General features: G+C 39.0%; 1 protein-coding gene across 1 annotated transcript in view; it reads left to right on the top strand.

Moving 5' to 3' along the window:
• Window positions 1-16,543, top strand: part of PLCXD3 (phosphatidylinositol specific phospholipase C X domain containing 3) — a 236,041-nt gene that overhangs the window by 145,751 nt on the left and 73,747 nt on the right. Inside the window, exon 2 of the mRNA XM_049862939.1 lies at window positions 2,507-3,215. Coding sequence (XP_049718896.1) covers window positions 2,507-3,215 — 709 coding nt within the window. The remainder of the gene's footprint in view (window positions 1-2,506; window positions 3,216-16,543) is intronic.

The raw sequence follows: 16,543 nt of genomic DNA, 5'->3' as shown, positions 1-16,543 counted from the left end.
GAAATGGTATCCCTTGTTCCACGTCTTCTTCTGAACCTGGCTTAAATTTCTGGCAGTTCCCTGTTGACGTACTACTGCTGCCGCTGTTTTTGAATCATCTTCAGCATAGTTTTACTTGTATGTGACATTAATGGTATTGTTTGATAATTTCCACTTTCTGTTGAATCCTTTCTTTGCAATGAATACCGATATGGATCTCTTCCAGTGGGTTGGCCAGGTAGCTGTCTTCCAAATTTCTTTGCATGGATGAGCGAGAGCTTCCAGCATTGAAGCTGTTTGTTGAAACATCTCAAATGGTATTCTGTCAAATCCTAGAACCTTGCTTTTCACCAATGCCTTCAGTGCAACTTGGACTTCTTCCTTTAATATCACTGGTTCTTGATCAGATACTACCTCCTGAAATGGTTAAACATTAACCAGTTCTTTTTGGTACAGTGATTCTGTGTACCCTTCCATCTTCTCTTGATGCTTCCTGCATCATTCAATATTTTCCCCACAGAATCCTTTAAAATTGTCATTTGAGACTTGAAGTTTTTCTTCAGTTCTTTCAGTTTGAGAAGTGCCAAGCATGCTCATCCCTTTTGGTTTTCTAACTCTAAGCCTTTTCACATTTCATTATAATACTTTACTTTGTCTTCTCAAGCTGCCCTTTGAAATCTTGTTTTCAGCTCGTTTACTTCATCATTTTTTTCCTTTTGCTTTAGCTACTCTATGTTCGATAGCAAATTTCAGAGTCTCTTCTGACATCCGTTTTGGTCTTTTCTTTCTTTCCTGACTTTTTAATGACCTCTTGCCTTCTTCATGTATGATGTCCTTGATGTCATCCCACAACTCATCTGTCAATTTGTCCTTCTACGGTGACTTGCGTGTTGCTGTGGTACGGAAGCTATGCTACCAGTATTTCAAATGCCAGCAGAGTGGCATTTGGTGGACAGGTTTCAACAGTGCTTCCAGGCTAAGATAGACTTGGACGAAGGACCTGGCTAACTACTTCTGAAAAAAGTGGCCAGTGAAAACCTTATGAATAGCCTCAGAACACTGATGTAGTGCCAAAAGATAAGGCCCTCAGGTTGGAAGGCACTCAAAACACAAATGGGAAGAACTGCCTCCTCAAAATAGATTTGGCCTTAATGTTGTGGGTGGAGTCAAGCTTTCGGGACTTTCATTTGCTGATGTGGTACAACTCAAAGTGAGAAGAGACGGCTGCAAACATCTGTTAATAATTGGAATGTGTGAATTACTAATCTAGGAAAATTGGAAGTTGTCAAAAGTGAAATGGAAAGTTTGAAGATCAGTATCCTAGGCATTGGTGAGCTGAAATGGTCTGGTATTGGCCATTTTGAACCAGACAATCATATGGTCTACTATGCTGTGAGTGAAAAATTTGAGAGGAATAGTATCGCATTCATTGTCAAAAAGGATATTTCAGGATCTATCCTGAAGTACAACTCTGTCAGTGATAGGATAATATTAATCATATAAATGGGATCATACAATATTTTTCCTTTTGTGACTTATTTGGTCATCATAATGTTTTCGAAGTTCATCCATATTGTAGCAAGTTTCAGGACTTCATGGTTCTTTATGGCTGAGTAATATTCCATTGTATTGTATGTACCACATTTTGTTTATCCATACACCTGTTGATAGACATTTAGACTATTTCTACTTTTTGGGCTATTATGAATAGTGCTGCAAATGAACATGGGTGTGTAAGTATCTGTGTCCCTACTTTTAATTCTTTTGGATATATACGTAGGAGTGGAATTTCTGAATCATATAGTAATTTAATGTTTCACTTTTTGGGGAACCACCAAACTTTCCCACAGTGGCTGAGCCATTTTACATTCCCACCAGCAATGTATAGGGTTCTGATTTCTCCACATTCTTGCAAACACTTGTTCTTTTCTTTTTTTTTTTTCCTGTAGCCAATGATGGATATTTGTGTACTTACTTTTTAGATTTGTTATTGTATACTTATTTTAATTGCGTCTTACAGTAATAGAATATATTGGTTTCATGATTGAATCTTTTCATCTTTTTGCATTTATCAAAATTGCTAATATATTTTGATTCAAGTATGCCAACTTACTATGAACCCCCACTTACCCATATTGTTGTTGTGTGCTGTTAAGTCAACTTCAACTCAAACTCTACGACAGAGTAGAACTGCCACATGGGGTTTCTAATGGCTGACTTTTCAGAAGTAGACCACCAGGCCTTTCTTCCAAGGTGCCTCTGGGTACCTTGAACTCCCAACCTTTTGGTTAGCAGTTGAGCACATTAACCATTTGCACCACCAAGGGACTCCCTATACTAGGCTATAAAAAAGGCTCTTCTATGACATGGGAATTAACTAGGTAAATATTGCTTAGTATTCCCTTTGGTTTCTACGAGGGATTGGTATGGCCACTATAAAAGGGAAAAGAGAAGTTGGGAAGGACAAGGAAATAGTGTGCCTTTAAGGGCTCAAATATAACCATATTATATCTTGTTATTTTTCTAGGGTCTCATGATTCCTTCAGCTTCTACATTGATGAAGCCTCTCCAGTAGGACCTGAACAGCCAGAAACTGTCCAGAATTTTGTCTCTGTGTTTGGAACTGTGGCAAAAAAGCTGATGAGAAAATGGTTAGCCACTCAGACAATGAACTTTACTGGTCAGCTAGGAGCTGGGATTCGTTATTTTGATCTTCGAATTTCTACCAAGCCCAGAGACCCCGACAATGAACTCTACTTTGCTCATGGTTTGTTCAGCGCCAAAGTCAATGAAGGCCTTGAGGAAATCAATGCATTCCTCTCAGACCACCATAAGGAAGTAGTATTCTTAGACTTCAACCACTTCTATGGGATGCAGAAATATCACCATGAAAAACTGGTCCAAATGCTGAAAGACATCTATGGAAATAAAATGTGCCCAGCGATTTTTGCCCAGGAAGTTAGTCTGCAGTACCTGTGGGAGAAGGACTATCAAGTGCTGGTCTTCTACCACAGTCCAGTGGCTCTGGAAGTACCCTTTCTCTGGCCTGGACAGATGATGCCAGCACCCTGGGCCAACACCACAGACCCTGAAAAACTGATCCAGTTTCTTCAGGCATCTATCACTGAGAGAAAAAAGAAGGGCTCGTTTTTTATATCTCAGGTGGTGCTGACTCCCAAAGCTAGCACTGTGGTCAAGGGGGTAGCCAGTGGCCTCAGAGAAACAATCACAGAAAGGTAAGTATTCTTAGGGTATCAGGAAAAACATTCAAGTAATTTGATCCAATTCGTAGGGCTAGTAAGTGACGGAGCTAGAAATACATACCCATGTGTTTTAACTTCCTGTCCATCTCTCTTTTCATAGCATTCCTTTTCACTTTTGTGTAGTGCTTTATAGACTACAAAACCTGCCCTCTACGTTTTTCAGATTCTTTACATACCTAATTCCATTTTATCAGCATAACAACCCTCAAGTAGATACTGGTTTACAGATAACAAAATAAGGTTAAAAGAAGTGACTTGTTTTGCCTAAGGTCAGTTGGGCAGTGAATGATGAAACAGATACTTAAATTCCTTTTTTTTTCAGACCATATTCCATGCCCTGTAGACTACATCATGCTGATTTATAAGCAAAGGTAATCCTGCAGAGTAGACATTCCATTGGTCATGGTGGTTACCTTCAAGGTATAATTTGGGGGGCCACCAAAGGTCCCTGTAGCTCTTCCCCTCCACTGGGACAAAACATGTTGAATTGTACATATCATTTATCCTTTTGAGTTAAAGTATTATACAATGCAAACATTGAAGGGAACACAAATCCTTATCATGCCTTTAATCTTTGTCATTAATTAATATTTTGAGTTGAGGTAAGGAGACAGAGCATAGATGTTTTTCTGGGACTCAAGGTCTTTGTAAGAAAGAGCAAGAAGATGAGGAGCAAGGATTTAGAGGTGAAAATAGGATGAGTGGGCTTATAGCATAGGACATAGGGGAGGGAATGGCAAGAGATAAAGCTTATAGTGGGGGCAGGAATACACTCACAAGAAAGCTTTTAGCCAGGCTACAGGGAACTTCATCCTGTGAGCAACGGAGGGCTAGAAAATGACATTCAACAGTGCAGAGACTTGACCAGATCTGGATTTTGATAGACAATTGGTGTGGCCTAGAAGATAGATGGAGCGGAGGGGTAGAGCTTAAGAGGTCCTTAGAACTGTTTTTAGGTAGGTAATGAAAGCTGAACTGAGGAAGTGAGAAAACATAGAAGGAGATGATATGCAAGCAGTGATAATCAGGACGATTTGGCAACTAGTTACATATGTTGTAAGCAGAAGAGAAAGGAGTCAAGGAAAAAACAAAAAAAAAGCCCAAACCTGTTGCCATCAAGTCGATTCCAATTCATACCCACCCTACACCCTATAGGACAGGGTAGAACTGCTCCATAGGGTTTTCAAAGAGTGGCTGGTGGATTCAAACTGCTGACCTTTTGGTTAGCAGAAAATATGGGTGGTGGAGGCATTCACAGAGGTGGGGAATAAAGACAAAAGAAACACAGTGACCTAGGGAGGAAGTGGGGAAGGCACAATCAGGACTATGCTGGATTTAAAGTGCTAGCAGGACATCCAACTATATGTAGTCAATTGATCATTAGGAATATAGGCCAACTCATGGAGCGGGGGAGGGTATTGGCATTTTTGGTAGTGAAAACCACAGGCCACTGGAATGGAAAGATCCTACATAAAGAATTATACTCACCTTCTGTTTTTTTAGAATTTGACTGTGGCCACCCTATTAAGATTTAAATAAGATTACCAACCCTTCATTGTATACCCTATGTAAGTACAAGGCCCTTCTTATGACTCCTGCAAATGTCAAGATTGCTTATATTCTTGTGGTCTGAGCCCTTGTTGCTGCTGAATTACATCATTATATGGACAGATTACCCATGTGGCCTGTCCTTGTTCCACTCTGTGAAAATTGAGACATGGACTTGCTCCTTGCTCTAGTCTACAGTGGTTTTTAGACTTTACTAAAGAACTGAGGAGACTGGGAAGGTTTTATAATCACAATAATGCAGATAATTTAAAATTGAATTTTAGACTTCTCTGTTATTATAAATCTTCTGGCCCGGGGTGTCACCTCTGTTATTATAAATCTTCTGGCCTGGGGTGTCTCCTCCTGGTGACATCTCTACCACTTCACACCCTGGGCTCACATCCTCTGACTGAATCTTCTCTGCCTCCTTCTCCTCCTTGTCTTCTTTTTCTTTTTCTCGGCTATTTTTTCTGCTCTCCCCATATTGCCTTGGGGTCCCTACTCTAGATCAGTATGCTGAACTGTTTACCTCTCTCCAGCCCCTAAACCAAAACTCAGCTAGTTCCACTGAAGTATTCATCAGAACAAGAAGCCCTTCATCTTTTTATTTTAATTAATTTTTATTGTGCTTTAAGTGAAAGTTTACAAATCAGGTCAGTTTCTCATACAAAAATTTACGTACACCTTGCTATACACTCCTAATTGCTCTCCCTCTGATGAGATAGCACAGTAGTTCCTTCCACTCTCTCTCCTCATGTCCATTTGGGTAGCTTCTGGGCCCCTCTGCCTTCTCATCTCCCCTCCAGACAGAAGATGCCAACATGGTCTCATGTGACCACTTGATCCAAGAAGTTCTTTCTTCGCCAGTATCATTTTCCATCCCCTGTTCCAGTCCAATCCCTGTCTGAAGAGTTGACTTTGGGAATGGTTCGTGCCCTGGACTAACAGAAGGTCCGAGGCCCATGGCCTCCAGGGCCCCTCCAGCCCCAGTCTGACCATTAAGTCTGGTCTTTTTACGAGAATTTGGGGTCTGCATCTCACTGCTCTCATGCTCCCTCAGGGTTTCTCTGTTGAGTTCCCTGTCAGGGCAGTCATCGGTTGTGGCCGGGTACCATCTAGCTGTTTTGGTCTCAGGCTGATGTAATCTCTGGTTTATGTGGTCTTTTCTGTCTCTTAGGCTCATAATTATTTTGTGTCTTTGCTATTCTTCATTTTTCCTTTTTCCAGGTGGGTTGAGATCAATTGATGCATCTTAGAAGGCCGCTTGCTAGTGTTTAAGACCCCAGATGTCAATCCCCAAAGTGGGATGCAGAATGTTTTCTTAATAGATTTTATTATGCCAATTGACTCACATGTCCCCTGAAACCCTGGTCCTGAAACCCCTGCCCCTGCTACACTGGCCTTTGAAGTGTTCAGTTTATTTAGGAAACTTCTTTGTTTTTGGTTTAATCCATTTGTGTTGACCTCTCCTGTATTGTGTATTGTCTTTCCGTTCACCTAAAATGAAATTAGTGAATACCTCTCTCCTTCCCTCCCACCCTCCCGCCTCTCATAACCATCAAAGAGTATTTTCTTCTCTGCTCAACGGTTTCTCCAGTTCTTATAATAGTGGTCTTATACAATATTTGTCCTTTTGCAATTGACTGATTCCACTCAGCATAATGTCTTCCAGATTGCTCCATGTTATGAAATGTTTCGTGGATTCAACATTGTTCTTGATCCCAATGTTGAATCCATGAAACATTTCATAACATGGAGAAATCTGGATTCTTTATAGATGCGTAGTATTCCATTGTGTGAATATACCATAGTTTATTTATCCATTCATCCGCTGGTGGGCACCTTGTTTGCTTCCAAGTTTTTGCTATTGTAAACAGTGCTGCAATGAACATGGGTGTGCATATATTTGTTCGTGTAAAGGCTCTTGTTTCTCTAGGATATATTCCAAGGAGTGGGATTGCTGGATCATATGGTAGTTCTATTTCTAGCTTTTTAAGGAAGCACCAAATCGATTTCCAAAGTGGTTGTACCATTTCCCATTCCCACCAGCAGTGTATAAGTGTTCCAGTCTCTCCACAACCTCTCCAATATTGATTATTTTGTGTTTTTTGGATTAATGCCAGCCTCATTGGAGTGAGATGGAATCTCATTTTAGTTTTGATTTGCATTTCTGTAATGGCTAATGATCGAGAGCATTTCCTCATTTATCTGTTAGCCACCTGAATGTCTTCTTTAGTGAAGTGCCCGTTCATGTCCTTTGCCCATTTTTTAATTGGGTTATTTGTCTTTTTCTAGTTGAGTTTTAGCAGAATCATGTAAATTTTAGAGATCTGGTGCTGGTCGGAAATGTCATAGTTGAAAACTTTTTCCCAGTCTGTATGTAATCTTTTTACTATTTTGGTGAAGTCTTTGGATGAGCATAGGTGTTTGATTTTTAGGAGCTCCCAGTTATCTGGTTTCTCTTCGGAATTTTTAGTAATGTTTTGTATTCTGTTTATGCAATATACTAGGGCTCCTAACGTTGTCCCTATTTTTTTTTCCATGATCTTTATCATTTTAGACTTTATGTTTAGGTCTTTGATCTATTTTTAGTTAGTTTTTGTGCTTGGTGTGAGGTATGGGTCTTGTTTCATTTTTTTTGCAGATGGATATCCAGTTATGCCAGCACCATTTGTTAAAAAGACTATCTTTTCCCCAATTAACTGACACTGGGCCTTTGTCAAATATCAACTGCTCATATGTGGATGGATTTATATCTGGGTTCTCAATTCTGTTCCATTGGTTTATGTGTCTGTTGTTGTACCAGTACCAGGCTGCTTTGACTATTGTGGCATTACAATAGATTCTAAAATCAGGTAGAGCGAGGCCTCCCACTTTGTTCTTCTTTTTCAGTAATGCTTTACTTATCTGGGGCCTCTTTCCCTTCCTTATGAAGTTGGTGATTTGTTTCTCTAACTCATTAAGAAATGTCATTGGAATTTGGATCAGAATTGTATTGTATCTGTAGATGGCTTTTGGTAGAATAGATATTTTTACAATGTTAAGTCTTCCTATCCATGAGCAAGGTATATTTTTCCACTTATGTAAGTCTCTTTTGGTTTCTTGCAGTAGTGCCTTGTAGTTTTCTTTGTATAGGTCTTTTACATCTCTGCTTAGCTTCGTTCCAAAGTATTTTATTTTCTTGGGGGCTACTGTAAATTGTATTGCTTTGGTGGTTTCTTCTTCTATGTTCTTTTTGTTGGTGTAGAGGAATCCAACTGATTTTTGTATGTTTTTCTTGTATCCTGATACTCAAACTCTTCTATTAGTTTCAGTGGTTTTCTTGAGGATTCTTTAGGGTTTTCTGTGTATAAGATCATGTCATCTGTAAATAGAGATACTTTTACTTCTTCCTTACCAATCTGGATGCCCTTTATTTCTTTATCTACCCTAATTGCTCTGGCTAGGACCTTCAGCACAATGTTAAATAAGAGAGGCGATAAGGTGCATTCTTGTCTGGTTTCTGTTCTCATGGGGAATGCTTTCAGAATCTCTCCATTTAGGATGATGTTGACTGTTGGCTTTGTATGAATGCCCTTTATTATGTTGACGAATATTCCTTCTATTCCTATTTTGCTGAGAGTTTTTATCATGAATTGGTGTTGGACTGTGTCAAATGCCTTTTCTGCATCAATTGATAAAATCATGTGGTTCTTGTCTTTTATTTATGTGGTGGATTACATTAATTGTTTTTCTAATGTTGAACCATCCCTTCATACCTGGTATAAATCCCACTTGGTCATGGTGAATTATTTTTTTGATATGTTGTTGAATTCTATTGGCTAGGATTTTGTTGAGGATTTTTGCATCTATGTTCATGAGGGATATATTGTTGTTAGGTGCCATCGAGTCGGTTCCAACTCATAGCGACCCTTTGCACAATAGAATGAAACACTGCCCGGTCCTGCGCCATCCTTACAATCATTGTTATGCTCGAGCTCATTGTTGCAGCCACTGTGTCAATCCACCTTGTTGAGGGTCTTCCTCTTTTCCGTTGACCCTGTACTCTGCCAAGCATGATGTCCTTCTCCAGGGACTGATCCCTCCTGACAACATGTCCAAAGTATGTAAGACGCAGTCTCGCCATCCTTGCCACTAAGGAGCATTCTGGCTGCACTTCTTCCAAGACGGATTTGCTCATTCTTTTGGCAGTCCATGATATATTCAATGTTCTTCACCAACACCACACTTCAAAGGCGTGAACTCTTCTTCAGTCTTCCTTATTCACTGTCCAGCTTTCACATGCATATGATGTGATTGAAAATACCATGGCTTGGGTCAGATGCACCTTAGTCTTCATGGTGACATCTTTGCTCTTCAACAGTTTAAAGAGGTCCTTTGCAGCAGATTTGCCCAATGCAATGCGTCTTTTGATTTCTTGACTGCTGCTTCCATGGGTGTTTATTGTGGATCCAAGTAAAATGAAATCTTTGACAACTTCAATCTTTTCTCCATTTATCATGATGTTGCTCATTGGTCCAGTTGTGAGGATTTTTATTTTCTTTATGTTGAGGTGTAATCCATACTGAAGGCTTTGGTCTTTGATCTTCATTAGTAAGTACTTCATGTCCTCTTCACTTTCAGCAAGCAAGGTTGTGTCATCTGCATAATTCAGGTTGTTAATGAGTCTTCCTCCAATCCTGATGCCCTATTCTTCCTCATATAGTCCAGATTCTCGTATTATTTGTTCAGCATACATTTTGAATAGGTATGGTGAAAGAATACAACCCTGATGCACACCTTTCCTGATATAGGTCTGTAATTTTCTTTTTTTGTGGTGTCCTTAGCTGGTTTTGTATCAGGGATATGGTGGCTTCATAGAATGAATTAGGGAGCATTCCATCCTTTTCTATGCTTTGAAATACCTTTAGCAGTAGTGGTGTTAACTCTTTTCTTTGGTAGAACTCTGCAGTGAAGCGGTCCAGGCCAGAGCTTTTTTTTGTTGGGAATTTTTCGATTACCTTTTCAATCTCTTTTTTTTTTTGTTATGGGTCTATTTAGTTCTTCTACTTCTGTTTGTATTAGTTTAGGTAGGTAGTGTGTTTCTAGGAATTCATCCATTTCTTCTATCTTTTGAAATTTGTTAGAGTACAATTTTTTGTAGTAATCTAATGTGACTCTTTTAATTTTAGTTGGGTCTGTTGTGATATGGTCCATCTCATTTCTTATTCAGGCTATTTATTTCCTTTCCTGTATTTCTATAGTCAGTCTGGCCAATGGTTTATCAATTTTGTTAATTTTTTCAAAGAACCAGCTTTTGGTCTTGTTAACTCTTTCAATTGTTTTTCTGTGCTCTAATTCATTTAATTTTGCTCTAATTTTTATTATTTGTTTTCTTCTGGTGCCTGATGGATTCTTTTGTTGCTCTCTTTCTATTTGTTCAAGTTGTAGGGACAGTTCTTTGATTTTGGCCCTTTTTCTTTTTGTATGTGTGCATTTATTGATATAAAGTAACCCCTGAGCACTGCTTTCGCTGTGTCCCAAAGGTTCTGATAGGAAGTGTTTTCATTCTCATTGGAGTCTATGAATTTCTTTATTCCCTTCTCAATGTTTTTATAACCCAGTCTTTTTTGAGCAGGGTATTGTTCAGTTTCCAAGTATTTGATTTCTTTTCCTTGGTTTTTCTGTTATTGATTTCTACTTTTATGGCCTTATGGTCTGAGAAGATGCTTTGTAATATTTCAGTGTTTTGGATTCTGCAAAGGCAAGAAGCCTTTTATTTAATAGTGCCAACTTCTACAAAAGTTAATTGTTCTGGTAAATAGCAATTTACCCTCTCTTCCAGGCTTGTATAATAAGGGCGTTATATTAGAATATGTTGTTTTCAGCTTTACCCTCCCCCCTTCCGCCCCCACCATTGAGATCCCAGATTTGGGGAAATCTCTCAGGGGTGGTTAGTGGTGCGGAAGACACAGGAGAGGACTAAGGATAAACAGACCCCCTGTCTCTCCATTCTTTCTACACTTGCAATGAAAGAAGCTTCATTTGTAACTTTTACATATTGAACATGACAGGAATCTCCCCATGGCCTTTTCCAGCTTCACTGTAATTCTATGCATAGGAAAATACTCGTCCATATTAAATAACTGCTTTTTTTTTTTTTTTTTTATGTATTTTGGCCACGAACCATCGCCTGAGTTCTCCCATGTAGGGACCAGCCTTTGGGAAGTCATGAATCAAAATCTATTCACGGAATAAATGTCTTTCATTTTTCTTTCTTATGGCTTTTGATACTGTTCAGGACCTTGCAAATTATAAGTTGAATTGCTTTATAGTTATTCATGCTCTAGTACAGTATTATTTAAGTAGAACTTGAGGGAAAAAAATCAAATAAGTAAGGAAAGTGCTGAATACTATATTCTACACAACTCTCCCAAAAGATTTACAATGCACATTAGCATATTAAAGGTACTAACAAATATTTTAGTGAAAAGTTCTGTTTAAATTTAACTAATAACAGTGTTTCCCAAACGCTTAAAAAAAAAATTTTTTTAATGTAATGCTTATTAACAGCCCATGAAATTAATTTTAAAAAACTGTCCTTAGCTAATCTGCTCTAATTCAAAACTTTTCGCTGCCTCTGGCTTGTATATCTGCAATAAAACCCCGTTGCTGTTGAGTCGATTCTGACTCATAGCGACCCTATAGGACAGAGTAGAATTGCCGCATAGAGTTTCCGAGGAGCCAATAGTAGAGGTATATCACTGAAAAAGAGTCCTTGGGTAGTGCAAATGGTTAAGCACTCAACTACTAGCCTAAAGATTGGAGGTTCAAGCCCCCCCCAGAGATGCCTCAGAAGAAAGGCCGGCTAACCTGATTCTGAAAGGTCATAGCTTGAATACCCTATGGAGCACTTCTACTCTGACATGCATAGTGTCCTCCTGAGTCAGAATGTACTCAAAAGGCATCTAACAGCAACAAATCATTGAAAAGAGAATGAGAAGTGGGAGGGGAAAATAAATAAAAAGGAAGAAAGGAAGGTTCTGTAGGTATGATCAACTTTTTCTCTCTAGGATTATGCAAATTACATGCAAATGATTTGCAAATGTACCTGAACCTTGCCATAATATTTGTGCTATCAGCACCCATCTCCAGTGAAGTTTAGTGTCAAAAGTACTAGAAAGACCTCCTTTTTAACTAATTGCTGAGCCTATATTATGAGTATGGTGCTAAGGTGAAGCTCAGAGGTTCTTTTCTTTTGACATATTTCACCTATCTGGGTGAACCCTACAGGAAAAGGTCATTGCAAAGGTAATCTATTTTATCTCCAGAAGAGGAAGTGAAGGAGCACTTAAGTCCCCGAGAACGTATTGCTTCTCTCTTGTCACCAAGTGTTGAAGCCCACGAAGAAGACTAATTCTGCCAATATCCTCTTAGCTTTGGTGCCATAGCCACCTGTTCAGAAAATCCTGTGTTGGCACCAAAAGTCTTAATGAGATTTTTCTTCTGCTACTAAAGAAGAAGTCACCAGGTAATTTTAAGACCTCTCTGGGTCTTAATATTTCCATCTGAAAAATTCAGGGTTTGTACTAGATTATCTCCAAGCTCCCTTCCAGTTCTAAAATCCTACATTTCTAAGATCCTGCATTTGACTAGTTGTATAATTTAGCCTCTCTAATTTTTTTTTTTTTTTTTTTAATATTTGGGTTGGAGTCCCTGGAAGGAGGAAATAATTAAGCACTCGACTACTAATCAAAAAGTTTGTGGTTTGAATCCACCCAGAAAAAAAAAAAAAAGAGGCACTTTAAAAGAAAGGGTTGATGATCTACTTTGAGAGATCACAGTCATTGATAACCCTATGGAGCGCAGTTGTACTCTGACACACATGAGGTCACCATGTGTCGGAATAGACTTAAGGGCAACTTTCTTTTTTTTTTTAATATTTGGGTTAACACAACTCTGAACACATGCATTTAGAAAATAGTGTTTGGAGGTGTGGGTGGCTTTCAGGCAAACTAAATCCTGCTTGGATTTAGGTACTGTAGCTTTCAATCTGGCCATGGGTTCCAAACACTGTATATGTGTTTTCTACATCTTAGCAATGCCAAAAGACACAGATTTTAATTTCTTTAAGATCTATTTTTAATTTCTTTTTCAAACACCAGCTTTTGCACCTCTCCCCCATGGAATTCGCACGTTCTTAAAAAGAAGGTGAGCAACTGAGTCAAGTCTTTCCCTGATTTGTGAAAGTTTATTAAACTATAGATTTTTCTAGTTGAAAGAAAAAAAAAACTACAGTAAGACCACCTGCCAGAATTTTTAAGGAGCAGTACATCTTTGCAAGTAAATTGATGCTGAATTAATTTAGACAATGTTTATATAGGCCAACGATTTAGATGATAATAAGAGTAAACCCAAAAACCCATTGCCATCAAGTCAATTCCAACCCATACTGACCCTATAGGATATAGTAGAACTCCCTCGTAGAGTTTCCAAAGAGCACCTGGTGGAGTTAAACTGCTGACTTTTTGCTTAGCAGCTGAACTCTTAACCACTAAGCCATCAAGGTTTCCAGTAAGAATAAAGGGCTATTTTAAGTGGTCTCTGGTAGGTACTATGTCAACTGCTTTATTTGCATTGTTTTATTAATATTAATAGTCATAAAACTCCCTAAAGTAGTTGTCATCACATCTTACAGATGAAGGAACTGAGCTTTAGAAAAATTAATAACTTAGCTGGATCACACAATTAAGAAAAGGTGGAGTCAGAATTTAAATCCAAGTGCTTCCACCTGTCTGTTTATTCATGAATCAAACATGTTTGAATGCCTACCCTGTTTTAGACACTGTACTTTGATTATGTGACCTAAGATATGGAGTGTTAAAACCATTACACAATGCTATCTCCCTGATAGCTGTGAGGATCTGAAGAAGTGACTGGATTTTTCTGTTTCCATCTCATTATGTGTCAGCATTTAGAGAAATCAATACTATGTTTGGGTGGACTAGATAGTTCAATTTAGTACTAATTTGTTCAGCATTTATAACTAGGGCTTTGTGTTAAGCGTTGTGAGGCATAGTAAAATCAGTAAGATGTCATCGTGCCCGTCAAACATCAGATGGGTTTAAAAAGACAAGAACATACATAAATGCACATGAACATACATGACCTAAATACAACTTGGAGAGAAGTAGAAGAACCACAAACCACACCCTATAGTGACTTAAGGGAGAGAAATTCCAGGAAAGATTTTGGTCAGCTTTGAAGAAAGGATAAGAATATGACAGACAGAAATGGGCAAGGGTGGCTTTCCAGGCTGAAGGAATAGCAAGAGCAAAGCACAGAGGCAGGAGACATTGAGAAATAGGAGAAGTCAAGGTTGGCTGGAACAAAGTGAAGTACACAGGAACATGGGAGATGAGTCTAGGAAAAGTGAAAGGAGGAAGATTATGGAGGATCTTAAATGCTAGTCTAGGGACTCTAGGCTTAATTGTGTATTTGGAAAATATTGAATGGGTCAAATCAGAACTGGACCTCAGAAGATGAAACTGACCCAATTATATAGGTCAAATTAAGAGAAGGAACCTGAAGATGGAGCCACCACTTTCAAGGTAAGAAAAAAAGTAGGATGCCAGTAAATGGTTGGGTGGAAAGATGGTGATTTTAGCCCTGCTTCCCCTTTAGAAAACTGGGGATCCATTCACAGTATCATTCCATGTGAATGACATCCCTTAGGGTTGAACAATGTGCAGCCCTGCCATTTTCTCTCATGATCACAGTCATCTCCTTGAGGCTAAGTCAGTACTTACAGGTTAAATTTATTAATGCGAACAAAAATTAACAAGCTGGGGAAGGGAAGGCAGCTACATTTTATGCCACGTAAGGAGCAGGTTTACTCTATAACACATGGGGTTGCCATGAGCCAGAATCAACTAAACAACATCAGGTTTGGTTTTGGTTTAATGTACTAAATGCTTTACATGAATTGTTTCCATTTAATTCTCACCCCAGCCTTGCAAGGTAGGTATCATTAAATTTACTAGAGAGAGTGTAATTGAGGCTGAGAGATGTCTAGTACCTGGCTCAAAAACCCTATATTAATTTAGCAGAGTTAAGATTATAGTTGTTGTTGTTGTTGTTAGGTGCCATCAAGTCAGTTCCGACACATAGCAATCCCATGCACAACAGAACAAAACACTGCCCAGTCCTGTGCCATCCTTACAATTGTTATGCTTGAGCTCATTGTTGTAGCCACTGTGTCAATCCACCTTGTTGAGGGTTTTCCTCTTTTCTGCCGACCCTGTACTTTGCCAAGCATGATGTCCTTCTCCAGGGACTGATCCCTCCTGACAACACCTCCAAAGTATGTAAGACGCATACTTAGCCATCCTTGCTTCTAAGGAGCATTCTGGTTGCACTTCTTCCAAGACAGATTTGTTCATTCTTTTGGCAGTCCATGGCATATTCAATATTCTTCACCAACACCACAATTCAAAGGCGTCAATTCTTTGGTCTTCCTTACTCATTGTCCAGCTTTCGCATTCTTATAATGCAATTGAAAATACCATGGCTTGGATCAAGCACACCTTAGTCTTCAAGGTGACATCTTTGCTCTTCAACAGTTCGAAGAGGTCCTTTGCAGCAGATTTACCCAATGCAATGCGTCTTTTGATTTCTTGACTGCAGCTTCCATGGCTGTTGATTGTTGGACCGAGTAAAATGAAATCCTTGACAACTTCAATCTTTTCTCCATTTATTATGATGTTGCTTATTGGTCCAGTTGTGAGGATTTTTATTTTCTTTATGTTGAGGTGCAATCCATACTGAAGGCTGTGGTCTCTGATCTTCTTTAGTAAGTGCTTCAAGCCCTCTTTACTTTCAGCAAGCAAGGTTGTATCATGTGCATAATGCAGGTTGTTAATGAGTCTTCCTCCAGTCCTGATGCCCTGTTCTTCTTCACAGAGTCCAGCTTCTTGGATTATTTGCTCAGCATACATATTGAATAGGTATGGTGAAAGGATACAACCCTGGCGCACACCTTTCCTGACTTTAAACCACACACAGTATCCCCTTGTTCTGTCCGAACTACTGTCTCTTAACCTATGTAAATGTTCTTCATGATTATAATTAAGTGTTCTGGAATTCCCATTCTTCTCAGTGTTATCCATAATTTGTTATAATCCACACAGCCGAATGCCTTTGCATAGTCAATAAAACACAGGTAAACATCCTTCTGGTATTCTCTGCTTTCAGCCAGGATTCATCTGACATCAGCAATGATATGCCTGCTTCCACGTCCTCTTCTGAAACCAGCCTGAATTTCTGGCAGTTCCCTTTCACTATACTGCTGCAGCCACTTTTGAATGATCTTCAGCAATATTTTGCTTGTGTGTGATATTAATGATATTGATCTATAACTTCCACATTTGGTTGGATCACCTTTCTTGGAAATAGGCATAAATGTGGATCTCTTCTAATCGGTTGGCCAGGAAGCTGTCTTCCATATTTCTTGGCATAGACAAGTGAGCACTTCCAATACTGCATCCATTAGCTGAAACATTTCAATTGATATTCTGTCAATTACTAGAGCATTGTTTTTCACCAATGCCTTCAGAGCAGCTTGGACTTCTTCCTTTAGTACCATCAGCTCCGGATCATATACTACCTCTTGAAATGGTTGAACATTGACTAATTCTTTTTGGTATAATGACTCTGTGTGTTCCTGCCATCTTCTTTTGATGCTTCCTGAGTCTTTTAATATTGTCCCCATAGAA

This window comes from Elephas maximus, chromosome 2 (genome assembly GCF_024166365.1).
Source record: "Elephas maximus indicus isolate mEleMax1 chromosome 2, mEleMax1 primary haplotype, whole genome shotgun sequence".
Taxonomy (NCBI): domain Eukaryota; kingdom Metazoa; phylum Chordata; class Mammalia; order Proboscidea; family Elephantidae; genus Elephas; species Elephas maximus.
The sequence above is the reverse complement of the archived record's forward strand: the minus strand, read 5'-3'. Positions and strand labels throughout refer to the sequence as shown.